This window comes from Austrofundulus limnaeus, unplaced genomic scaffold (genome assembly GCF_001266775.1).
Source record: "Austrofundulus limnaeus strain Quisiro unplaced genomic scaffold, Austrofundulus_limnaeus-1.0 Scaffold426, whole genome shotgun sequence".
NCBI classification, from domain to species: Eukaryota; Metazoa; Chordata; class Actinopteri; order Cyprinodontiformes; family Rivulidae; genus Austrofundulus; species Austrofundulus limnaeus.
In genome coordinates, this window is record NW_013952828.1 from 286,881 (window position 1) to 313,842 (window position 26,962).

The 26,962-nt window shown below is 40.8% G+C and overlaps 1 protein-coding gene across 1 annotated transcript in view; it reads right to left on the reverse strand.

The window, feature by feature from the left end:
* si:ch73-335l21.1 (insulin receptor substrate 1-B) overlaps window positions 1-26,962 on the reverse strand; it is a 58,926-nt gene that overhangs the window by 23,027 nt on the left and 8,937 nt on the right. The window contains exons 3-4 of the mRNA XM_014024536.1: window positions 16,418-16,719; window positions 13,135-16,294 (exon numbers count right to left, since the gene is read on the reverse strand). Coding sequence (XP_013879990.1) covers window positions 13,135-16,294; window positions 16,418-16,719 — 3,462 coding nt within the window. The remainder of the gene's footprint in view (window positions 1-13,134; window positions 16,295-16,417; window positions 16,720-26,962) is intronic.

Genomic DNA, 26,962 nt, shown 5'->3' on the forward strand with positions numbered 1-26,962 from the left:
CCAACGACAACTTGAATGGTGGGTTTTTTCCTTTTTAAACACTCAAACACGCACACACACACACACACAACACAGTTTGTCTGTCCGGCGGCGCCTCTTTGACGGGCCAAGCTGCCGATACAATTCACTCCCCTGCGTCTCGGTCCTTGCACAACAGTGTGCCAAATATACGAGAATAAAGCACTAGTCAGTCAAAACATGACCGGAGTCCTGAGCCCATTAGTCCCCAAGTTCTGCTACCTAATTACCGTTTCAGCCGAGACACTTCATCAGTAAAAACACGCAGAAACAAAAGGAGTGGAACTGAAGTCCTGTCAAGAAAAACCCCTCAGATAYCCAAGCCATTCAGTGGGTTGTGGGAATTGAGAGTAATTGCTGGAAATAGAGCTGCTCATTTAAACACCGGATCCAGAAAATACTAATTGTCGTCTGTTTTAAGGAATGATACAAAAGGCCAGATGAGAGTGGAACACATCTGGAGCCCACCGCCATTAGAAGAGGGCAATTATACAAGTCTGYGTGTGTTCATTTGTCGGTCGGTTAGCAAAATATYTCATGAACTAATGGATGTATTTTAGGAAATCGTTCAGGAAATAAATCAGTGGATTATAAATCTACATTTACTGGAGTCAACATGAGTCAGGAGCTAACAGCTAAACAAAAAAACTAAACAAAACATATCCAGAACTTGATCAGTTTTATAGCTAAAATTTGATGYGGTAGTAGCTGAGAGTTACGCCAAGTGCTAACAGGTCACAATATCTTGCGTTACGACGTGTGTTTGTGTGGGATGTTCTTTTCAGAATTTGACCAGAATGMCTAGAACTGTCATTATTCAACACAGAAAGATGACCTTTGTTTACAGCATTTGCGTAAGAGGCGACATACTTTCAAGGAATGCTACAGATTTGTTTAAGCTGAAATGCTCTCAAATAGAATATAAACCTCTGACAAATTTACTAAGGAAGTCGTTCCTAGAAAGGCACTTAATCTGAAAATAAATAAATAGATAAATAAGTCATTTTACTTGAGTTTTGCCTGAGAGGAAACAGTGTTTGAGTCCCAGATGGAAATAACAAATTTGGTTTTATTATTTGGTTGTATAGGGTGAGTCAAAAATCCCTTGCCGGTCATGGGTCGGGGGTCTATTTTTTAGGCTATGTTGCCATCTTGAAAGTCGCCATATTGAATCAAGGGCAAGTTTTTCCAATGATAGGCCCCTCTCACCCATTACTTGCTGGGGTAKWGAKATGTCATTTCCCTTTWTCTTTTTGAAATACAAGGGTGTCCTGAGACTTCTGACTCAGGTGAAGATGACTTGTTAAAGTTCAAACAGAGCATCAGAATCCGAAGAMAAAAGAACCAACTGACTCAATGTGACATTTTGCCGAATAGACTATGGTAGTCTGAGAATTTCAGAAACTGTTTGTCTACTGGGATTTTTACACACAACAGACTTTAGGGTTTACAGAAAATAGTCCAAAATAAAGGAAAAAAAATCTATTACTAAATATCTGGTGGTAGTTGTGTAAACAAAAATACTTTGTTGATGTCAGAGGGAGGGGAACGGGCAGACAGGGAAGAGATGAGAGGAAGGAAACCGTAGCTCAAGCAAACCCTTTGTTCAAACCAAGCTCTGCAGAAATCCATTTCTGAACTTTTAATAATGAAGCAGATGTGTTACAGCACAAGACCAACACAACCATGTGCTGCTACGGTCAAATAAGAACAAAACAACTGAAGCTACAATCACACAAGTTCACTACATAAGATGAGAAGTGATTGAAAAATCCTCCCMTAATCTGGTGAGTCTTGATTCATGGGCTCCAGTGGCCTCCACGGTCACCAGACATCAGAACAATCCAGAACCTTTGGGAGGACGATGCCATCATGTCAATWTGGACAAAATCTGAGGAAYGTTCTAAACACCTTGTTGAATCTCTGACACCAAAAATTAAAGAAGCTCTGAAAGCAAAATGGTCCACAAAGTTCTCTCAAGGTGCGCCTAATAAAGTGGCCGGTGGGTTTATTTTATCCACAGACTTTATCAAACACGCTCCATTCTTTCTTCTTCTTCACGGTCCAGTGACATTTCTTTTTCTCTTTAACCTACATTAAATGACAATTTGTTTTGTGTTTGTTCCTTCAACAAGGCAGCAGCTGACCTGGATGATTGTTGCTATTTGTGCAGAAATGACCTGGACTAATTTWATGAAATAAAGTCAAGAAAAGGTTTCAATACAGATGAGATTTTTTAACTTTATAGAGGTGGTATGAGGGCAAAGGGGCAAAGAAACTGGAGATGGTTTAAAATTTAAAAGGGATGATTCGTGTAGGGGAAGAGTGAAATGGTGTGATGGGTGGATGKTTTGTGTTAATGAGCCTCAACGAGTCAGGAGGGTTTTGTTGCTGTAAAACTGAAACAGTGACAGCAACAGTGTTTACTGTCAAGCAGAAACATTTTCGATTCGTAATGTTAAGTTTTTGTTGATTCAGGACTTTCTCAAATCTCCTAAACTGAAATTTCATCAGATCARTTCTATAAACTTGGTGTTTATCCCTGCTTTTTGTACCATTAACTTCTTAAATACGTCATTTTCTAACTCCATTTGAGTCTAATCTTATTATCTCATATTTGACCAGTGACTTCATTGGAAGTTCCTCCAGCTGGGCCTGTTTTTGATTTTGTTTTTATGAATGACACGTGCACCGAGGAACTAACTGATACTGAAAAAGGTTTGCATGAGCAGAAAAAGATGTCAGACATACTCAGGGCAGKAGAGTCGATCTGTCGGACGATCTGTCCTTTACTGGTTCATGTAATACTCAATAATGAAGTTTCACTGGTCTGAATCTATCCTCAACGTCACATTTATTTATAGTATAAACAAAAACGTTTTGTTCTTTTTTATTTTTTGCCCTTGCGTTGGCAAAATGACACCAAGCAGAACCACACAGCAGGTGTGTGTGTGTGTGTGTGTGTGTATGTGTGTAGTCTAAAACTTCACGTGGAGTGAAGTGAGTAACTCAACCTGGTCAAGGTCTTAGGAAGAAAAGGTGAAAACAAACTGTTGGGAGCGGAGGAGTAAAATAAAAACGATGTTAAAAGAAAAGAGTTTTCGTCACTGGTGATCACCACAGCAACAAACACGTCAAACTGGTTCCATCATAAAATATTTTCTTTCATCTTGTACCAACTGATTCAAATAAATTTTCTTAGTATTTAATTCTTTTTTTTCTCACTTTGCTTTCTGTGGTGTTCGGCTTCTTTTTTCCTCTTCGCTGTATTAAAAAAAACTTAAAAGAAATCTGTTCTGTTGTGCCGTTCAATCTTTTCAACGATCTGAGAATCCGACACTCAATATGAAACGATGTGGCGCCTGTCAGAATGAGGAAAACTTTCAGATGAAAGCAGATTTGTAGGCGGACAGTGGACATCAGCAGCATGAGTCAGTTTGAATAAAGTTAAGGTTTATATAAAGATGGAAGAAGTCACGACAGAAACATGTATTTCWTTTAGACAATCTCTAAAACACTTCTTACAGATGGGACATGTGGGAGCCCTGTTTCCTTACACCAGGGGTGGGCAGCGCTAATCTAATTATTTGTTGCACTATCCCTAAAGCACTAACTCAAATATTTAGGTCCCCTAATTCTAAAGCACAAAACACTGAAAAGGTTAGCAAAAGCTAACTCTAAAGTGCTAATTTATCCCAGTTGATCCATTGAACATTCTTCAGAGTCAACATGAGACAATATTTACTGTGTGCAGATTATCAATAATCAACGTCACCATGTCACCAAGTGGATGAGTGACACACATATGAACATGTGTGACATAATGTTGATCATAGAGCTGCACTGCAACAACTATAAAATCGACAAAAATCGATTATTAAGTGTTGGCAACTAATTTCACTATGGCGATTTATGAAGTTATGAATTTAATTTGCTGACAATGTCTGAGTGAAGACACTAGGGTTGGGCAATATTGGCAAAAAAAATTAATCACGATTAATTGTGGTATTTAGCCAATAACGAATAATTTGACGATTAATCCCCATGGAGTCCCTGGACACCTTTATGTCCTGGTCACATGACCAATGTAGTGGGAAAGATTTGCTCTTCATAAAAATATGTTCCAAATTGTGTCAAAATTACAGACTTCAGGCTATACATCAAATTTTTAATTCTGTTGATAGATAACTAAATTACAAAACTTTWTTTATGTYGGTCAGATTTGAAGCAGAGAGGAGCACAGAGCAGACTGATGGTGACATTAATCGTATTAATCGTCAAATGCCAATAAGTAATCGATTAACGTTTTTCTGACGATTAATTGCACACGATACGATTACGCCCAACCCTAGAAGACACTTGCCTTAACCTAATACTGCAACTGACACCAGCATCAGTATCGGGTTCAATACCAGCATTTTTATAAGTATTTGTACTCATATGAAATGCCCCGATACTCAGAACTGATGCCAATACTGGTATCAATAATCCATTCAATGTTTCAGAATTTTAGACAAGTTGAGATCTTATTTTATTTTAAAAAGTTTTAACAGTATATATCATGATTTATATATGCTGACTACTGCCAAATCTATGTACCTCTAAGGCGAGTTGAGGCTCGGTCCATTAAACCTCTTTTAGCATGTCTCGATGATCTTAAAGCTTGGATGGCCCTAAATTTCTTGCATTTTAATAATTTAAAAAAAAGACAGAGATACTGGTTTTCGGACCTAGTGGAGTATGCCCAAGCCCTCCAGTGGATTTAGACCCCCTGACAATGTATGTCAAGCCCACAGCTACAAACCTTGGTTTTAAGATGGACAGTGATTTTAAACTTCATAGTCAAAWAAGGGCTACAGTTAAGTCTAGTTTTTATCACCTGAGAAAAATAGCAAAGATAAAATCTATTCTTTCAAGGCAACAGTTTGAAACAGTGGTCCATGCTTTTATTTCTTCTTGACTGGATTATTGTAACTCACTCTACTTTGGATCAAACCAGTCATCCCTCGCACGTCTGCAGCTGGTGCAGAACGCTGCTGCCCGTCTTTTAACAGGAACACGTAGAAGAGAGCACATCACCCCGGTCCTGGCTTCCCTCCGCTGGCTGTCTGTGTGTTTTAGAGTTCATTTTAAGATCCTTCTGTTTGTTTTTAAAGCTTTAAACAGCCTCGCTCCACCCTATTTAACAGAGCTTCTTCACCACTACGCTCCTCCTCGGTCACTGGTCTGACCAGCTGCTCCTGGCCATTCCATTCCCAGTTCCAAACAGAAGCTCAGAGGAGATAGGGCCTTCTCTGTTAGTGACCCTAAACTGTGGAACGCCTTGCATGTCCGACAGGCCCCTTCACTGTCCATTTTTAAAACTCACCTAAAAACTTATTTTTTCTCACTGGCCTTCAACCCAACTGARATTTGATTTTACTCAACTTTTACTGTATTGGTGCTGATTTTACTTATTTAACTGTGTGCATTTTTTATTGTGTTTTTGTATTGAGCTTTTATTTCATGTGTTCAGCACTTTGTTTCAGCAGTGGCTGATGTTATAGCGCTTTATAAATAAAGTTTGATGATGATGATGATGATGATGATGATGGTTGATGATGATATTTAATTTGATCCAGTTCGAGGGGCTGTAGGCCTATAAGGAAGAAGAGACATCTTGTTCTAAATAAAAGAAAAGTGGTTTTAAAGTCCCTCGGTATCAGCGAGTACCCAAATTGAAGTACTTGTACTCATACTCGGTTGTAAAACTGGCATCAGGGCACCCTTATTTAGAAGTATGAGAAATAAAATATCTGATTTTGTTATTTGTTTGAGGGAATAAAAAATTGATGAACAGATGGTAATAAAACAAGATAAGTGTGACCTCAACCAAACTACAAATAATGCTCTGGAATCTTAAATATGCTCTTCCTAACATCATTTAAGTCTGAAGATACCTAACTAACACTWTCAAATTAACAGTCTTTATTAATAAAGACTAGGATTAACTACAGTTTAAAATGTATCTGCTTCAGTTTTCCTACAATATGAAATACAAATACAGTCCCTGCAGCCTATCTTCAGGTGTTGTTCCTGATACAAACTAGAACATTTCCTTATGGTACATGAWGTAACTAGTAAGAGCTCTGCAGCTGCTCTCTGCTTTTGTTTGTATTTTTAATCTCAGACCACCAACTGGTAGTCACCGTGTCGCGGAGCAGCTCGTCAGACTCAGAGCTGTATGTGTGTGCTTTTCTGTAATCTACCGGGATTACCCAACTGGATGGAGGCAAAGGGGCTGAGAGGAAAACACAACAAACGGCGGGAGATGACCTCATCGCAGGGTCTGTGCGTGGACAACGTACGCACGGGGACGGCGAAACGTGCAGACGTGGCCTTCGACGTGAAACCAAAAACCCAAACAGAGGGGAGTTTGTTGCTGTGTGCGGTGAGAATACGTCACCTCCCTGAGTGGACCACCCAAACAACCAACACTGGACTTCAGAGAAGGACACATCCTTGACTTCAACAAAAATAGTTAAAAAAGGATCATCAGTGGATTTGCTTCACAATATTATTCAAAGAAGTGTTTGGAGAACAAAATGAAAGGTTTAGCAGTCAATGAAGGAATGCTTGTCGCCTGCCACCTTTCATTACAACTTTAGGATCATTTTCAGACATAACGTTAATGTAATTGGTCATTTTTTAACGTTGGTCTAACCTTGAAAACCATTTTGATTTTGGACCATCCCTCACCACATCATGAGATGTCGTCTTCAGAGTATGTAGTAATGACTCAGATACTACAACGGCTGCAGCTAATGGTTATTTTAGTTAGTAATCGATTTTTCTGTTCATTAATCAAGTAATCGGTTTTGCAGTTAACTACTTCTGCATATTTTATGATAGGGTAACCTACACTTTCTGATGACCCTGCTGCAATCATAGTAAATTAATATATCAGCTTTGATTTATGCATTGTAAAATCCAATTGTGTGTATTTATGTGTGTGAGATTTGAGGGTGCATTAATTAAAAGCACTCTGCCATTGAATCATTTTTTAGTCATCTCAGAAATATCTAAATGCTGATGCACTAATGTTACTTGTGCCGGTGGTTGTCAATGACTAGCATGGGGGGTGGAGTTAGCAGTAACACTAGCGTTACTAATGCCAGTTCTTGTCAACAGGTTGGTTACCGGTAGGTAGGGCTGCCACGATTAGTCAAATAGTCATGATTATTGTCGACTATAAAATTGTTGACTAATTTAATAATTGATGCGCCGTTTTTTTTCTAACTTTGTTTTTCTCTCCAAACTGCTGCAGCACCTGTTCCACTGCTACGTCTGCCTTTCTGTCCTTGACACACATACGCAGTAGTGGTAATTAGGGCTGCCACAAATGATTATTTTTATGGTMGACTCATCAACGATGAGAAAAAAAATACAAAGTTAGAAAAAAAAAACAACAACACATAGACTATTAAATTAGTCATTGGCGATTTAATTAGTTGACATAATCGTGACTCGCTGACTAATCGTGGCAGCCCTACCGGTAGCGCAAACGTAATTAAAGATGATGGTTGTCAATGACTGGTACAGGGGGGGTGGGTTAGCGTTAGCGCTAATGCTACTAACGGTGGCAGTGTGGGGCAACACTGGTGAGTTAAATGCATCGTATGGGCACATACAAAGGCAACATTTAGCACTTTATTTCAAACACGAGAGGGTGGCTAAATATTATTGTTTGACTCTGACTTTTGGTGGTTAAAAACACAGAAATCAAACTGTTTACCTAGAAGTGAACAGATTTTAGGCTTCACAGTTATCCTCTTGTGAACGCACAGCTTTATTTTTGGGCAAATCCGTTGTGTAACGCTGTAATTAGGCTAATGAAGGGAAGTTGAGTTGGCATCACAGAGATTTCTGAGCTAATTTACATCCTAATATGAATTATATAACCGTAAGATGCAGGGCTGTACCACCCACCTCGCTGTTCACTGTTTATCTTGTTTTCCCTTTTCTGAGAGTAAACACAAAAGGGAGGAAAAAAAGGTTAATGGGTTGGTAAAATCGGCTTTTATGAAACTGCTCTAACTAAACGTGTTGTTGTTGTTGATCCTGATTTAGTCACCCGTGACCTTAAAGTAGGTCATGCTGAATGAATACATGGAAATTAAACTGAAAATGCAGAATTTAAAAACGCCTAACCTATTAAGCTCAAATGAAATGCTGCAGGATTCTTGGTCGCACATCAACCTTTTGGGTTTAGCCTCCACGTGTCCGGTGCTGTCGCTCCTGCTGCACATCTGCATGCACTTAAAGCTGAGCAGAGAGCAGCGTTCTGCCTCCAGCACAGAGCAAAACATCTTAGCGGAGCAACAAGAGTGTCCGAAATTCTCGCTCAGACGTGTATTTATGCACCGCGTCCTGAGCCAAACCCTCTTAGGGGTTCACGTCCTCCACCACGTGGTGGTTGTGTTTTACATAACGTTACTACTGCTGTCAGGCTGAGCTAGTGTCAGATTACGAGCTCGGCCAGACAAGCCCGTCRTACTCAAGCAGACTGTTTTCTGCAGAGGAACAAACGCTTCGACRTGTGCTGTGTGATGTAAAAACTGAGGACCTACTTACACTTCAGCTTTACTTGAACAATATCTTGATTTTTTTTACTACGTTATATAAGACATCTGTCTTTCAAACTCCAAAAATCTCTAACTTGAATATAAAAAWGTGTTTTTTCTTTTACATTTCTTCAGTTTTAGGAAAAACATGTAACAGAAATTGTTTAATGTCACGATGACTATCAGTTGCAGTAAACTGACTGATTTTCTCCTTTTTTTGGTATCTCAAACATCTTCATACACTCCAAGCACTGCACTATTTCAATTACCGTCTACTCCACGTGYCAAACTCAAGGCCCGCAGGCCAAATGTGGCCCGTCATGGCATTTTTTGTGGCCCACGAGAGCTATAGAGATGCATACATTTCTTAAAATAAGTTTATGTTGCTTTAAAGACATCTTTGACAATAATCTATATCTCCCACAATAGACCATTTTGTAGTTTTTTGAGCACATGGTAAAGCCTAGTCCTTCTGGGTCACAGGTCAACCGGTAAAACACTGAGATTGTGAAAATTGAAAATGGCATTGTAATTGTGCAAATTCAATAAGCTCAAAAAGCAGATTCATAGCTTAGATATTTATAAAAAATCTCATCTACAATCCTAATGGTCCACGCATGTCGATTCTTTTACTTGCGAAATTTYAGGGGTGCGCAGGGTTTAAAAGTATCAGGCAGATAGTAAAACTGGGTGCCTAAAATCTCCATTTCACCGCATTTTTGCTAATTACTTTTGCTGCGAACACGTTGTCCTGGGAAGTGGGAATCTCCAACTTGCAAGTCGTAAATTTTAACTGGAATGCCCCTACAGGGAGAATTCCCTGTTGGAAAGTGGGAGAGTTCCGAATTCAAGATGGCAGCTACTCACAACTCAGTGAACAAAACTCTTACTTTTAATTCTGTAGAATTTATTTCACATTTATTCAGTCGTACATGTAGTAATTTTCAGTATTTATAAGAGGACATGTTAAAAATTGTTTCTATGCAGGAAATACCAGGTAGAGCTCAGTTATTGTTTGTTAGCAGAAAGCCATGGCACAAGATAAGGACTGTGACGTTTTGTGTTTAGCCTAAGTTGATTACTTTTGACAACCCTAGGTGAAAATGAGTCTGACGCCCCTGGTTTAAATGTTTGTTTGGTTCTTAAAGTGGGGGTTGGTAGATTTAGATCTTAGTGCATAATTACCTCTCATTAAGATTTGATAAACAATCTATGAAGAGGAAAAAAAAGAGTCCTATTATTGGGTGTATTTTGTCGTTCAAGAAGATAATAGAAATGCATTATTTGGTTGATTAAGAGAAGTGGAGTTAAGAACATTTCACGTTTCTTTCTTTCGTATTTTTTTTTTGAGGAATTATTGATTTCATCCTGAAAAATCAGTATAAACTGTCTGACTTGACATTATTTTCTATCAGCACTCGGAGGGTGAAACAGTTCACTGTGCTTCTCATTATCTGAACCATGAGGTTACTTGCACACATTACATAACCCATGTCCAATAGGATTCTTTCTGGCACGCGTCCTCACAACTGATGTTCAATTCTGTCCTCCGGCCCTCAGAGCCAAAGGAGAGCACCCCACTGACAAACACGCCGTCTTTTTCTACATAAGCTTATAGCTGCAGGGAGGAAGGTAAGAACCTGTAATTACAGACCATAAAAACACAAATACATCTTCCAAACTATGAAGCACACTCCTTTACGTTTTTTTTTCTTGTTGCTTTATTTAGCTCAGGATGGCTATGAGAAGCAGTTTTAAAGAGTGGACTGAAACGTGACATGAAGGAGGAGGATCAAAACGTTTTAAGGGGCAGAAAGAAAGAAAAAAAAAGTCGAACAACAGCTCGAGTATTGACAAGGAGAGGAAAGGAATCCCAAAAATCCATCAGCCTTGATGTCAGACGAGGACAAACGATGAGAAGAATGAATAAGGGCAAGTCAAAAACCGGAGTAAGGAATGAAAATGGGGGAAAATATTCCCAACAGTAAAGTTGAAAATTACAGGCTGCGAGCGTCTCAGGAGAGTCCTCCGGTCTCGGCCCTGTCGAGGCCTGCCAGCCCACCGCGGCAAACACAGTCAAACAAAAGGGTCGCTTAATGGAGGAGGAAAGAGGGGGAGGCAAGAATGGAGAGATGAAAACAAAAAAAAGGGGGGGGGGGGGGGGGTGATACCGTACAAAGGCATTTGTGAGCTGGCCCCATCTCAACATTCACAGCCAATGTGTAACACCCCACCCCCCACCCCCATGCTGCCCCACTGCCATTCTCTGCAGCCACAGCCCCATATGGTCCCACTGCGGTGGTGGTGGCCTACGAGCATCTCTACTCAAAATACTCCCAAAACACCATCCTGCTTTTAGCAAAGTGCCCATCATTTCTAATTAAATCCAACATGGAGACACAAGGAAGCAGGCTGGTTGTTCACATCTGTCCGAAGAATCTATAAAAACATCTGTATGACTTCAGAGATGCTGTGTTCCCAACAAGAAACAATGATTTTTTTCTTCTTTTTTTTTTTGCTAATGCCCCAAATTCTTCATTAAATCCACCCGTGGAGCTGAGTTTACCACTAAACCCCGGGAGGTTTAACTCCAACACAACGTACAGTAAGTCTCCTCATAAAAGACCCACTGTGGAAGGTTACTGTCTTCTAATCCATATAAATCCACATCTTGGTTTAAACCTTGCTTCTTGAATAAACTGAGCAAACATACAGAAAAAGGTCTCATTTGTTGCAGATGGTAGTTCAAAGAGTTTTTTTTTATATGATGAAACGTCTCAACTATTTTGCTGAGTTATTGTTTAGCTGTAATGATCACCTCATCCCACCCCAAACCCAAAACAGTCTGGAAAAACTTCTTCTTAAAGAAGAAAACAGAGAAAATACAATGAAATTACAGCACTACAGTAGCAGAGCAACTGCAGACAATTAAAATTATTACTCATACTGCTGCAGCAGCTGTACCCTGTGTTTTAACGAGTAGGAAGTTGGTGAAATCTATTTTTTAAACACTGTAACAGGCAACTTTTGAAAAATGACATCAAAGAATCAAACTAGCCCGGGCTGCAGACCTTGTTTTGTTGTTCTGCTACACTGACTGCAGTTTACTTTGTCAATTATGATGCTTAAATTTTACATTAAGATGTTTTAATTCCACTTTGTCTTAAAGAATTCTAATATTTGTCACTTTTTAACTAATCAGGTTACGGCGCTCTCTCCTACAAATGATTTCAAACGACACTTAAACAAATAAACCCAACAGAAAAATAATTGGCTGCATTTATAAAATGTTTAAGCTAGATGATTATTTCAAAACAAAGATTCATGTAACAGAAAAAAAAAACAATTTACACAAATTTGAAAATAGCTGCATTTGTGTTTGAAAATGAAATTTTGAAAAATAAAATAAAATAAGGTATTGTTAACTGTGATAAAGCAGTAAATCCTTTGTTCTTTTTAATTTAAATATGCTGTATAAACAGCTTGGTAATCATGAACTAAATCTAATAAATTGAYGCTTACATTTTTTTTAATGTTTATGAAAAATTGCCTAACTGAACTTTAAAACAAAGTACAGAATCACTGTATGGCTTGTCCTTTGGCTTTCCCGCATTAAAACTACAAAAAACAAATAATCTGGCATTTATTTTTTTGTTGTTTTAAAACTAAATAGGAAAAATTAAAATTGCGAAAACAAAGGTGCGCAACGCTGTGGCTTCTGAATAAATGAAAATGATTTAACACAGTTGTTTATACTTTTAGCAGCTCTTTTTATTCCACAGCTGACCTGCTAAAAATGACAGATTTTCTTTTCTGGATCTCTGACAGACGGACTTCAATCTCTGAACTCGTAAAGTTCTTCTTTTTAGTTTTCGCTGTTATTTTTCATGAATGGACACTTCCTTGTACCTGAGGTAGGAAACATAGCCTTATATGGTGTTTTTGGGGTGGTAATTATGCTAATCTCCTCTTGCGTGCACGAGCAGCTGGATACGAACAGGTGGAATTTACGCAGCTCATTTACACACTTTTCCTGAAGATAGAAGTTTGGTGAATCTGACGTGGCATGTTCGTACGAACCCTTTGTACGAACAAAAGTAAGAGAAATTTAGGATAAGAATACAAACATGTTCTTGCAAGAGGCCCATTGATCTTTATCAATATTCCAACAGACTATCTGGCGTTTAACACCTCATCTAATCACATCAGGTAAAGAGTAAAGGGTACATCAAGGCCCAGACACTAAAATCAATTTATCTATTGTTGCAGGAGCCAAATTATGCCTCATATTCAGAGTTATACAGACAGCTGTGCACGTTTTAATTCAAYGTCAGTTTAAATTAGATTACAAGCACAGAAGACAGGAGTCTGTGCTCCACTGGTTTACCTACAAGTATATTCTTTTGACTTTGACTGTGATACAAACACACTTACAGAAAGAATAAAAAGATGCTAAATGGTGACAGGAAAAAGAAAAGATGAGAAACTAAATAGAAAGATACGCAAAACACACCTGTTCCCTCTTTGTTTCCGTTCTGATGCGTCCGCAGCTCCTCAGATTTGAAGAAGTCGATGCTGGCGTATGTGTTGAGGCTCAAACTGTTGCTTCCACCGGCAGCTGCGCCAACTCCCCTGACTCCAGAACCCGCACTCACTACAGAGAAGAGCCGAGATTGGGGCTGGCTTCCAGAGGACCCATCTAGGCCAGCGTGGGGACTCTCTTTGTTGACCAAGTCCAAGTCTATGTAGTTAAGACCTTGCTCTGTAGAAGTCTGATTGTTTCCAGAGGCAGGGGGTTGGGTGGAGGGATCTGAAACAGCCCCGTTCCCCCACAGCATGCTTTCAAACCCGAGGCGGCGGCTCACAGCCTGGGTATGTTCTGGAAAGAGGGAGGCAGTTGAAGAAGAAGTGGACGTAGAGGTGGGGAGGGAAGGTGAGGCAACAAAGGTTTCTGAGCAGTGTCGTCTGCGTCCTTGGGGGTCAGCACGGATTACTTTAGCTCCCTGGTCGGGGTTGGGTCCTGATTTGCATAGTGGGAAATCTAGACCTCGTGACAACAGGGAAACAGGTGGGTCGGTCCTGGTGGGAGATGGAACTTTGGGGGAGACGCTGGGTGATGTTCGAGGAACAGTGTTGTTGTTCAGGCTGAAGGCCATCTCTGTGTAGTCCCCGCAGGATATAGGAGATTCAGACTCAGACACTGATGGAACGCTCTCTCTGCTTTTCCTAAGAGTGGACTCAGCCACTTCAGGACACACTTCACGAAGACTTGCAGGACCCTCTGTAACAGTTTTAGGGGCGTGAGGGAGAGCTGCAGGTGTGGGAGGGGTGTTGAAAGGAGGGAAAACTATTGGGGTGAGAGAATGGGGTGAAGGGGACGGAGAAGGACCCAAGTCCATGTTGACATACTCCGAGGCAGATGGGGGAGTGACTGGGGTAGAAGGACTCTGAGAGAGGGGTATGAAGTTCCCTACACAGGAAGTTGGTCTGTTTTGAGGATGCTGACTATTTGAGCCATGAGGCAGCAGTGATCCATGCCTCGGCCCCCTGCCTCGCCCTACTCTAACCCCAGTATGGTTGTATTTTTCCCCTTTGAATTCAATGCTTACATATTCACCGGGGCTCTTAGGTTCTTGTGGTAAGGGGTTCTCACGGACCCTAGGAAGAGTGTTAGCCTTTGATACATCAACAAAGAGACTCACTGGTCTACTTCTAGTATGACTACCCTGCTTAGACAACCCATCAGATCCCCTTCTCTGTGCAGCCTTGCTTCCCTCTTTGGATTTGGACCCACTTGTCACATTACTCAACGCCTTGGTAGACCGATCCTCCATCTCCCCAAGACTCTCATTGCTGGCTGAGCTTGAAGAGTATGAGGATGAAGAAAGTGATTGATGGCGTCCTCCCACTGTATTGCCTGCTGGTTGCTCTTGATGCCCTCCAATATTTCTTCGACCACCCATTTCCCTACAACTTCCATTGGGCCTTCTACCCCGTCCAGGCCCATCATCAAAGTGCCCAGAGGTGGGGTTATGCTTATACGACCGAGGAAGGGAGTAGTAGGAATACACCATCTTTGGGGGGTGTTGCTGCAAACTGGTTTCTAAATGGCAGTTGTGCTCAGAAGATGGGGGGCTGCCATTTACAGAAGGTGCACTAATTGGAGACATGTTCATATAGTCATTGCCGGCTCGGCTGTCTGCACTGCCGCTGCCTACCCAGGCACCTTCAGAGAGACCGCCGCGCTGGTCTGGAGAGCAGCTGCTGTTGGGGGACATTATCATGTAGCCATCAGAAGCTGGTGGAGGTCTGATTTGCTGTGGGGGAGACACGCTGTTGTTTGGCGTCATGGCCATGTAGTCATCAGCAGGCTTGGAGTCTAAGTCAGGAACAGAGACGGCTATTGATTGGGACAAGGATACAGGAGGCTGAGTAACTCCTGGCAGCATGGACATGTACCCGTTGTCCACTCTCAAGTCTATTCCAGCAACYGCTCCTGCACCTCCTTCAGCTTTTATCTCCCCTGCCACATCTAAGTACCCACCTCCTGTGACACCAGTACCCATGGCTGATTCTCTTTGTATAGAAGAGCAGGGAGAAGTAAATGACTCTCGGCTGGTACTCCTCGACATAATGGCGTAATCTGCAGAATCTTCGTCCGCAGGCTCCTCAGCTCTGTGCTGACGCGGGGCCAGTCTTTCCAGTACCATTGGTGGCAAGGAGGCGCGCTTGCTCAGCAACCTTCGTTCGGCTTCACATTCACGGCTGGAGGAGCGTCTAAGAACCCTTCTAGTTTGAGATTGGGAGCCGATGACTGATGTTTCTGGAGCAGGCTGGGACATTAAGCTTCCTCGATTGTTACCGCCACAGGCATTACCACGACCACCACCACAACGTTGGCTCATCAGGATATAGTTGGCTCCATCCTCACCAATGGACTGGCTGCCAATGCTGCCAGCGGAGCTTCCAGGAAGGCTTAGGGAGGGGAGGACTGTGTGATCTCCGGGACTGGAGCCATACTCATCTGAAGAGCCGTAATCACTGGGTGAGCCTGAGACAGAAGTATGATGTGAGGGCACACGACTGTAGGTACCAGATCCCAGGACAGCGCTGGCCGATGTCATGCCCCCAAATTCAGAGCCATGCCCAGAGCTGGACGACAGGCTTTGGGCTGGGGATGGCGCTGGGGTAGAAATGGAGCGCATCAACGCAAAGGGAGTTTTAGCATTTGTGGTTGGGGCTGAGCGTGCTGACTTTGATCTGAGGATTGGGGTGGTGGAGCAAGATCCATTAGTGGACGGACTTGAGTTCACACCATGGGTCGGAGTAGATCCCGCTGTGCCGTCCTCTCCTTTTCCTCCATCACTGGCGGTGCGAGACCTTGGAAAGCTGTGCCGGGGTGTCGGGGACGCACTAGAACCAGCTACCGGTGCTCCAGAGTTAGCTCCTCCAGGAGGCTCGGTTCGGGGCCGGCGAAGGAAGCCAACCTGACTGGGAGGAGGGTTGGGGTGGTGGCGACGTGAGGGAACACTGATAGGGTTAGAAGCAGTGGCCCCTCCTCCAGGACCAGAATTTGACTGGGACTTGCTGCGCTGGCGGAACTCCTCGCTCAGGGCTTTCATGGCTTCTAGCAAAGTTTCATGCATGTTCTGGGCCACCACCGAATCATCCACCTTAGACATGGAATAAACAACGAGGACAGGACAGAACCATGAGTGTTAACAAATCATTCAAGTTTTCAAGTGAACCTAATAACCTAATAAAACCTTACGTAAGACTTGAAAATACAAGCTCACCTGCATCCAGAACTCGCCAGGGCCAGTCACAGCAGAACGTCCCACTTCAACGAAAAAGAAGTTTTCAGAATGGCCACATCGCCTGACATTCATCAGCTGCAGCACCACCGCAGCGGCGTCGGAGTTCAGCTTCACAAAGTTGACTGTCTTGTCGGTGAGGCAGAGACGATAAATGCCAACCAGGTTCTTAGCCTGACCGAGGCCTTTAGGCCACACTTTTACCTGCCACACCTCTTTGAATGCAGGTCCAGGATTGGGTGCTCCATAGTCCCCTGCAGCGCCGCTGTCCGTGGGATTTTTACCTTTAGAGACAGAACAAAGACATTTGATTTGAGTGATGAAATGTTTTTAAAGCTACTGCATCAAATTATGACAAATGCTAGAATCCACCAGGTGAAACCACCTCTGTTTAACTGTCAGTTAAACCCAATGTGCATTTCTTACACAAGTTGGGCTTTTAATTGATTTTGAACCAGATCTGAGTTGAAATCTAGCATGCACCAGCATGTGAATCTGTCTCACTTTCCCTGCAGGCCTCACATCTGAAGTCCCATTTGTCMATCACAATACCATCTTAAATCACACACACAATTTTGTATTTCTATCTCTTTTAGGAATATGCTTTGACTTCTATTCATTTCCAGTCATTTCTGTATCCTAACCCTGACCCTAGGACTAACCAACCCCAGTACATAACCCTATACATGTATATATATATACCTACATTCCATTCATACCTTGGGGGGGTTAACACAAAAAAGGCATTCCACAATATGAGGGTGAGTTTTWGGTCCCCAAATGGAAAACTGGTCCYGACAATGTAGGCGTTTATACCAGGAATGGTCCTAAAAAGGTAACAACAACCAGGCACACGCACACACATGCATGCACACAGCCAGTATATGGAAAATTTTAACTGTCCACAAATGAGGCAGTACACAAAAATGATGACAGTGAAAGAAAAGCAACAGCAATGGAAAAAAACTAAAGTGAACCAACTTGGAAAATACTTCACAAGGAAATCTTTCCTGAAACCAAAGCAAACATTTTAAAATGATGAGGCACTCAAAAAGTTATTCTTTGAAACTGTCTGTTAAGTGCCTCATGGGACTTCTGAACTTACAAATTGTTGTGTCTTGTAGCAGTAGTAGTACAGACAGGCCATTCAGCCTTTGTATTCAGCGTGCTATTTTTATTATTTTAACAGACTGCACTGAATGACTGAGGCAACAACAAGGTCTTGGTGAGATCCGATCCTGGCGTCTAACAATAGCAGGGGATTTATTGAACTACTTTGTAATTTTTAAATGCTTGCTTTTGCAGTTCACGTTCACCTAATTGAGGCAAAACATGTATCTTATATCAGTACATACCCTAAATCTGTCAGCCTTATGGGACTTACTGTTAAGACAGATTTGGACTCAATTACTTCCAGCCACAAAGTATCTTTAATTATTACTCATCTTTAGGAAAACACGCCTAAAACAAAATCCTAAACCTGACTAACGTTACGTATCCCGTTTTCTGTCATATTTTCAAACAAAAATATGTCTGAGCATGATATTTATCTACAACACAGAATAAATCAACGTCAGAACTGAAGAGGGAAACCTCCTCCACTAAAGGGCTCACCTGCTTCTTTCATGGGAACAGGATGTTCTTTGTCTAATATTGTTGAACTTGAGCACATGCCTATTACCCACTACTACATCTGGCATATTAAAACAGTGTTGAAAACAAGCTTTTTTCAGACATATTTTTAGGCAATTTTCTTTCTTCTTTTTTTTTTAAAGCAAACTCAAAATCAACAGGCCACTAAAGACAAGTGAACTTAAAACTAAACAAAAAGGCTTTAGTCAATTTAAAATTTACTGGGATACAATTTAGTGTGATAGTAGCTGAAAAATAATGAACTCATACATTGAGTGCTACAAATGGTGCAAAATGAGTGATTAAACCAGACATTAACATATTAAAACTTCCATTGGCTTCGTAAGGTGCTTAAAGTGTTGTTACCTTCTTCAAAAATCCTACCCGTCTGTTCACATCATGTGCTTTGAACGTAACGTCTCACAATATAATGTGGGATAATGTACATGTTATTTTCAAGGTCTGACCAAAACAGCTTCAACTCCATTTCTCAATATAGGACGATTTCGGTCTAAAACTCTAACCCTTTAATTTCAAACAGTTTTAGGGGAGTTTCACTTGCAGATTTTGAGTCTCACCACAGCTACAGTATTATAAATACATGCTTCTGTGTCTGCATGCGTTTGCTCCTCCTCCTCTCGTGTCTCTGCTGCAAATCCTACAAGGACAACCATAAGCAGACGCTGCGGTCGTGACAAACATTTTCACAAATCCTCATCCCCAAAACTCACAACAACAAAAGGGASTCTGCCTCCTCTAAATCTAGAAGCTTTTGCACACAACTTGAAACAGACCCAGAATAGATGTTCTGTTGAAAGCCAGAGGAGGCTGCGGTGCATGGGCTGAAAAATGAGGCAAACCCCMCCTCCCCCCGCCCTGCATTAGATGAGTCACTGAAGGCTGTGCACGGCTGTTTCATGCTTCATGCGTGAAGCCCTGTTTGCTTCCTCCAGTCAGATTTACAACAGGAAGAGGCAGTTTAGGGACTTTTCATTGGAGACTGAATTCAGAGACAAGGGGCTATACCAGATTGTGAGGAGATATGGGAGAGCCTTTAAGGAGAAACAGAAATAGTCCTTGAACACGCTAGAACTGTTTCGAGGTTCTAACCCTCTGCCAAACATCACAAACATTTGCTCCTGGTTACGCAAGGCCTGGTGCTGCTCCAGCGCGGGGCAGAATGAATTATTGATTGCTCCCTGACTCTTTTACACCGAAAGTAGTGCTCATTTTGGAAGACAGCGCTTAAAAAAACTGCTCGTTTAAATTTTACATCGAGGTTATCAATGGGTCAGCTTCCGTGCAGCGTGACCCCCCACCTCTATATGTGAAAAGCAGCAGCAGCGGCGGCGGCATAATGAACCCTCAGAAAAACACCCACAGATGCGCCTCAGAGTCGGAGATCAAGTTAAAAGCGCTGCCAGATGCGCATGAAAACCAAACACACCTGCGCGACGATGGAGGATCTGGGCTGACGGTCGATTAAAAATCTTTCAGCCTACCTCTACGCACTCTGGAGGATCTCATTTATTGAGCCTAAAAACAACCAACACTGGCACATTCATGCAGCTGGTGTTTACTTCAGTTTGGGCAGAGCCACACGAATGTGGCAGTGGAACCTGGAGAACCGTGGACCACTCAGGAAACACTGATGTCTTTTCAGAGCAGGTTTTTTGCCACGATTCAGTAGTGTCTCTCTCTCGAGATCGTTGGCTGCATAAAACAAGGTTTATGCAGGTTTGATAGTTACTTAAAGCATGGTCGTTTTTCACTTTATTTTTACAGTAGCAATAAATTGCTTAACACTTAAAACAGATTGCTGCAAATGATTTCACTTCCTTGTCCCATATACACAGATGTTATTGTGCTGTAAAGAACCACATTCAGGTTTTACAAGAGTAAAATGTTGCTTTGGTTTTTCTCATCATTAGGTTCTTGTTCAAAGTAGAAATTAATTTTGTTTTCCTTACAGATTTAAATTCACTTTTTCTTTTATCTCAAATGAATCATATCATAAAAAGTGTGAATGCTGATTCAGCAGTTACGCAAACGTTTTCATGTATTATTTTATTTGTTGTACATTTTTTGTAATCTGAATACTTCTGTACACTGTTCTATTTTAGCCAACTGTACATGGAAATGTCAGCTCATTCATCAAGTGATTGCTGTGATTGTAGTTTTTGTCACTTTTCAGAAATTTTACTTAAATTTAAAAAAACAAGCATTTTTCCCACATAAACACATGTAGATCTCTTCAATTCAGTCAAACATTATCTTTGAAATCTGATTGATCTGTGTAACATTGTTTTTCATTTTTGGCTACCAAAGTGCTGCTTATAGGCTAACTTTAGCTAGCCTTTTATTTTTTTTTTTTTGCAATTTTTCACTTTTAGATGGCATTTTGCTGTGAGTTGTGAGTTTGCTTTGAGTTAGATTTTTGCCAACATTTAGCGTTTTGCTTCTTTTAGCAGGTGTTCTGCTTTTTTATGCAGCTTCTTCACTTAATTTCAGCTAAATCATCCAGCAATGTCAATTTCAATCAAACACAACTTTATCCAGAATTTTACAAGAGTTAAAATGTTAATAAATCAACATTACACTAAAAAATCTTTATTTTTGATTAGTTGTTGGCCTTTTTTTTTTTTGTTTGTCTGGATCCCACCCTGTTAGTTCTTCACTAAAGTCAGAATCAAATGATTTTTCTCCAAACTGAGGCAAGTGAAAAGCTTCCTGCAAGAGGTGAAATATTAATTGTTCATAATCTTCACATAACCTGACTTTAAAGAGCTGAACTATCCTTTTATTAAGTATTTGAAAGGATTACACCAACCCCGATATACACAGGCTACAATATTGACCAGTTTGAGCTTTTAAAAAGGGGATGCTGTTGGTTTTGATGATTCAGCAAAAATAAATAAATAAAAAATAAACTCCGCTGAATGTCATTAAACCTGGTGGAGATGCATGAGCAAAAGAAAAATTATTTAAATCATGAAATAGATTTGGACTTATAAGTGTGTAAGGTTTGGTACAAATCTCTCTTCTGGTTGTTTTTATGCTAAAAGGGGAGATAAATAAGAGTGTGTGTGTGTGTGTGTGTGTGGGGGTGTGTGTGTGTGTGTGTGTGTGTGTGTGTGTGTNGGGGGGGGGGGCATCAGGGGAGTCATGCTTACCTCTGAGGCTGCTCGATCCCTGCTGAGACAGACAGTTTAACTTACCGTGACAGTCTAATTCTTGTTATGGTTTTCACGCAATTTGAGGAAATAGGTCTACTTTAGCTGCTGGGCAGGATTCTAGTTCGTTTAAAATATTAGGATTCATTTTGTTGCCTTAAAGCTTGAATTTTTACACGACGTGGTTTGATTATAAAATAATTATTTAAATGTCCTGGAGAAGAAATTTAAATGATCCAAAACTACAAGAAAAGTTCATCAGGTAATTTGTGTTTTAGTGTATTATTTCATTGTTGGAGCACTTTTTCTTAGTAATAAATCTTGTATTGTTGGAAAGTGTTTTTCTCTTACATGGTGGCACATTTGTTAGGAAAATGTGTTTGTCGGTTGAGCAGTCAAGTTGTGAATGTATGTTGAAAAATTTGCTAATTCTTCTCTGTCGATGCCTTCCACATACTAAGGTTCCTGTTTGTTAAACGAATAAACTGGTAAATTGTCAAAATGTCTTGTTTATTCACACTTCAATTAATCAAAGGAAAAACAAAAACAAGAGTCGACAGCTTAATATGTTGTTTTGCGCAGAAGATTTGAAAAGTTCTTCATGAACTCAACCCTCAAATGTATTTTTCTAACAAATGTGGCACCATTTAGGAAAATTTTAACTTGCTTCCCAACGGTATAAGAGGTATTACCAAGAAGTAGTGTTGCAACAAAAATAATCAACCAAACACACATTTTGTAACTTTTTTGTGGTTAAGTGTAGAGTTGCTGCCTGGAAATCTAGGAAAACTGCTCTGGCACCAAGTAGAGCCCGTTTCATGTTTCTGACCTCATTGCTCGAACATTCAGCACTGTGCTATGAGACCGCAAAATACTTCGCAGAAGTATCTGAGACCTAAACACCCCCCCTTCCCCCAATCTCAGCTACTGTTCCCCCAATAATGCAGTCCTCTGCCAGCTCCTTGGCAGAAAGAGAGACTGAGACGTTTCTTAAATCAGAGCCACCCAGCAGTAAAAACAGTCAACTTAACTCTGGGTTTTTACAGTTTCGATCTGGGCCAGGGATACGTCACTTCCCCCGACGCCAGCATCTGTTCGGCTAGCTTCACATGTGGTTCACGTTAAAAGTCTCAAAACTCTTAACAAAMGCTCACTTCTGCACGAGCACATGAAATTATTGATGACGCATTTGAGGTCTGTGTGCAAGAAGGCCGCGTCAGAGCTTTAAACGGTGCTGAAACTGGCAGCCATTTTTACTGGTTTGTCATCACAGTTAAGGAAACAAGGGAACGAAGTYGGCGGTCCAAGTCTGAGACTTCCAGCTCCACATCAACTGAAAGTAAATAATGTTACATGAGCTTCTTGTTTGTCGCCTGTTTTTGACTTGATCTATGTGTTTTTTTTGTCTTTAGGAAAAACATCTCAAACTATTGAGTGTATTTAACGAAAACTCTCAGAAAGTTATCACTGCATATTCATTGACATCTAATCCATTTTTGGGAGTCACTATTAGGGTTGGGCATAATCGTATTGTGTGCGATTAATCGTCAGAAAAACATTAATCGATTATTTTTGGGCACTTGATGATTAATACGATTAATGCCACCAGTCCGCTCAATGCTCCTCTCTGCGTCCAATATGACGAACATTAAAACAACAAAAAAGTTCTGTAATTAATTTATCATAACTCCAGTTTTTCTTGGTCTGTCAACACAATTAAAAATTTGATGTGTAGCCTGAAGTCTGTAATTTTGACAAAATTTGGAACAGATTTTTGCAAAGAGCAAATCTTTCCCACTAAATTGGTCATGTGACCAGGACATGAGGGTGTCCAGGGACTCCAGGGCATTAATCGCCAAATTAATCGTTATCGGCTAAATACCACAATTAATCGTGATTAATTATTTTGCCAATATTGCCCAACCCTAGTCACTATGACTGTCATAAATACTAAAATGGCTGACTCAGCTAATTATACAGATGAGCTAGTTGAGCTTAAAAGGTATCAAAACAAGACTGTCATTGTTAATGAATTAGAAGTGTTTGATTTGTGTAAAAATATTTAGAAATTCTAAAAAGTTATCTTTTCTATGGTGTTTTCAGCGTTACGCTAGCATTTATGCTACCTGTTGGTCAACAGTCAATTAGTGGTTTTTGGACTCGTCATGACGTTAAACATTTTTGTCTTTGTACTTAAGGTTCAATGTTTTGGTTTATCAGAAGTTTATCACCTCCCTCTTGGTGCTCATTATGGTTTATGTTGAGTAGGGCTGGATAAAAAGAACCCATATGAGTGTGGGGGTCTTGTAAGTGGGCCCGTTCTCCCCAATAAAGGACACAAGGTTAGAAAGACTCAGTGTTCTGAGCTTCATGAGATCCATAAAGGAGGTCCAACAATTAGTTTTCCTTTAACTGCTCAGGTGCTCTTGGTGCTCATTAACTAACCTGCTAATCAAACTGTGTCGCTAATCGATTCACAATTGATTTGCAATCAAATCACGAGGTGGCCAAAGATTCCCATCCCAACAAAACTGCTGATGAATGAGTGAACTTTTCATCTGCTTTTCTAATCCATTCAGAGCACAGCTGTAAAATTCCAACTCAAGAGCTCCCCGACTCTCCTCCAACTACATTTATCAACATATATTAACTACCAGGGATCAATACGGCCTGCTAGAAAAGGTTACAGAAGATCTAAAACCCCCGTGGCTCGACACATCGGCACTCGCTGCCTAAATGGATTATCTTGCTGCCGGCTCTTCTTTAGTATTGATCAAACCAAAGGCAAATAATTGATGGGGCTGCGTCAGCGCTGAACCGACTCACGTCCATCATCTTTCACTCTGATCCAGCAGAGTCAGAAGAGACCAGGGCTGCTGGACTCGTTGTGCGTTTACGGGGTGTAAAAGCGCCACAGACTCGCAGAGGAAATGCCCCGCGGCAGTCAGGAATCGAGCTCCCCTTCCAGCTGACAAAACGAGGGCACGTGACCGAGTTTCAAGTTCCCGTAACAAAAGCCACGGCCATGTCTCTGACTTCATTAGCACTCAGCCTCCACCGTGCCACCGGCGGCTGACCCTCCAGACAATAATTACAGCCTAATTAGGGAGATGAGCRGTGCTTAAGCACCGGCTTAACGTTTAATCAGCCGGTTCAACGAGATCCACATCTCATGGGCCAAAGCAGCCAAACAACACTTTCAGGATAATCAAAAGTTTTAAAGAGCCATGCTTATCCTTCAAATACAAAAAGTCAAAGAAAGCATATTTATATTTAAGAAAGTTAGCATAATACACGATTTTACACTATTTGTCTCATAACTGGCCTATTTTGTCTTGAATTTGGCTCAGCAAAGTGAAACAGGAAGTGACATCAAAGGGGAACTCGTTAAGAAAAGAAACTCTCTAGTCTTTGTTTATTGAAACAATCTTATTCAAAACTCTTCAAATCTGATAGCGACAAAATAATCTAAAAACATCAGATTCTTCTCTAATTATTGTAGCATCGCTCTGTTCACATTCAGACATTCCTCTTTGACATCACTTCCTGTTTCTTCACAGGCAAATATCTCAACAACTGTTCATCTCAACGGCGTGAAATTTGTTTTGCGATATGTTATCAATGTTCTCTTTCCAAAAATACATTCACATTTATTACGGAAATTTGATGTCACAGGCACTTTAAATCAGTATTTGACTGCAGGGCACATCAATGAAGACAGTTTTGAGTTTTTGCCAAAAAGTACAAGGCGTTTCCTGCTTGTTTTTATCCGTTTTGTGCTGCTTCAAGTGTCAAAAATGACAATAATCCAAAGACTTAATCCAGAGCAGGTTCATACAGAGGTGAAAACCGATCTGTGAATCTGCATAAGATAAACTTTAATTCATATTAAACCAGATGACTTTACATTATTGAAAATAGAATTTAAAACTTATTTCCTTTGACCTGTTTCAAAAAACATTTTTAGAAGAGTCCAAGTACAGTTTGAACAGTGAGCGAGATTTATTATACGAATGCTTTAAAAAAGGTTAAAATGACAAAGATGTTAAGAAGCTATGATCTAGTTTAAAAAAGTCTGACCTGCAAAAGGATGCTCTACATCTTTACAGGGAACTGACTTGTAACATTAGAAAACGGTTAATAAACATTTACATCACATCACCTATAAAAAAATACAGACTGTAGAAATACTGTAGGCTGATTAGTTTTTATGAATTAAAAAATATACTGTCATATGGATATCGTCAATAATATTTACACCACAAAGCATTCTGGGTAAAGGACGCTYAGTGTTTCCCTTAACATTATCCACAGAGGTGCCCCTTTTTATACTGTTTTGGGTATAAAAGCTTATCACATTCCACCGTCCTGACCACACCTGGCCATGCCCCTCACTGTCCCTTGGCCACACCCACTTTGTTGAAATTTTTCAAATTTGCCTGAAGGCAGGGTTATGGTTTCACAGTGGGGATTAGTTAGACCAAGTCTTATTTCAGTGATAAGAGAAAGAAAAAAAAGTCTGTTTGTTTAGTTTATTTTTGCTTGGGAGAAAATGTTTTATTCTGTTAACATTCTGAGCACAGATTTTTAATTAAACTAGAAATTATGAGAAAACAATTATCTTGCATGCTATTGGTTACAATTCCATGAATGAAATTGAAACCAGCTAAGAAGAAAAGTGTGACTGGTGCAGACTTTGAGAAAACTACCTTCATTTCCAAATCTTTAAGATACGTACGGTCATTTAAAAGAAGGAAAAAATAATAAYAACAGAACCAAAAGTACATTTAATCTGAATCAAGCATCAGAAAATGGAAACTAATCACAAGTTCCCAAAGACCATGTTTGTGAAACATTGGTCATCTCCTGCAGCCCATAAAGCAGATAAATGACAGTTTTCAACAAGACACTGTGTTTTCTTCTCTAATAACCCAAACAGATACCTGACTATCAAAGACTTTGGTATAAATTTTCTGTCATCGTTTCAAAAAAACAAACAAACAATCTTTATCTGCTTTCGGCTGTGTTTATTTTGGCCTGTTTACGAGCGTGTGGGGTGTGTTTGCAGATAGCGCTGCTCTCTAATTTACAGCTACTGGCTCCGAAGTTGCACTTTATCGCATTCTTTCTTCTGAGGTCAGCTGCGGCTCCTTGTCGGGTGTCGCCTGAGCCGCGACGGCGAGCCGCACCTCCTGCCCGTTTCACCGTGGGGTTAAACCTTTAGCACACTCGGCTGCCTGCGAACAGTAGAGCAAACAGCCGGCCTGAAGCCCGGTACTGTACTCGCTGCCTGACGGGGTCTTAGAAGGACTCAGCTGAATAAATAACAGGGATTCTGCCGGCTTGTGTTTAATTATCGTCGGCTCCGKGGGGAGAGGCTGAGCGGAGCTGGTCCACTTCTCAGGGGAAAAACATGGAGGAGCTGCTACACTTCCAGTCGCAGGGTGAAGAAAATACATCTTTATCAGAAAGTTTAGTCAAATATTCATTACAACGTTGCTTCAGTTCATTGAGGTTCGCCGACAAATCCCTGAAGGTCCCGTCACAGAGTTTCAGTCAGGTTGAGGCCTGAACTTTGGACTGTTTTTCTTTTTCAGCTGCTCTGTTGTAGATTTGTTGCTCTGTTTGGGATCATTGCTCTGTTTTATGACCCAGTTTGGTCCAAACTTCAGTAGTCTGACAGACAGACTCCCATTTGACTCTATAATCMTTAGGTCGACTC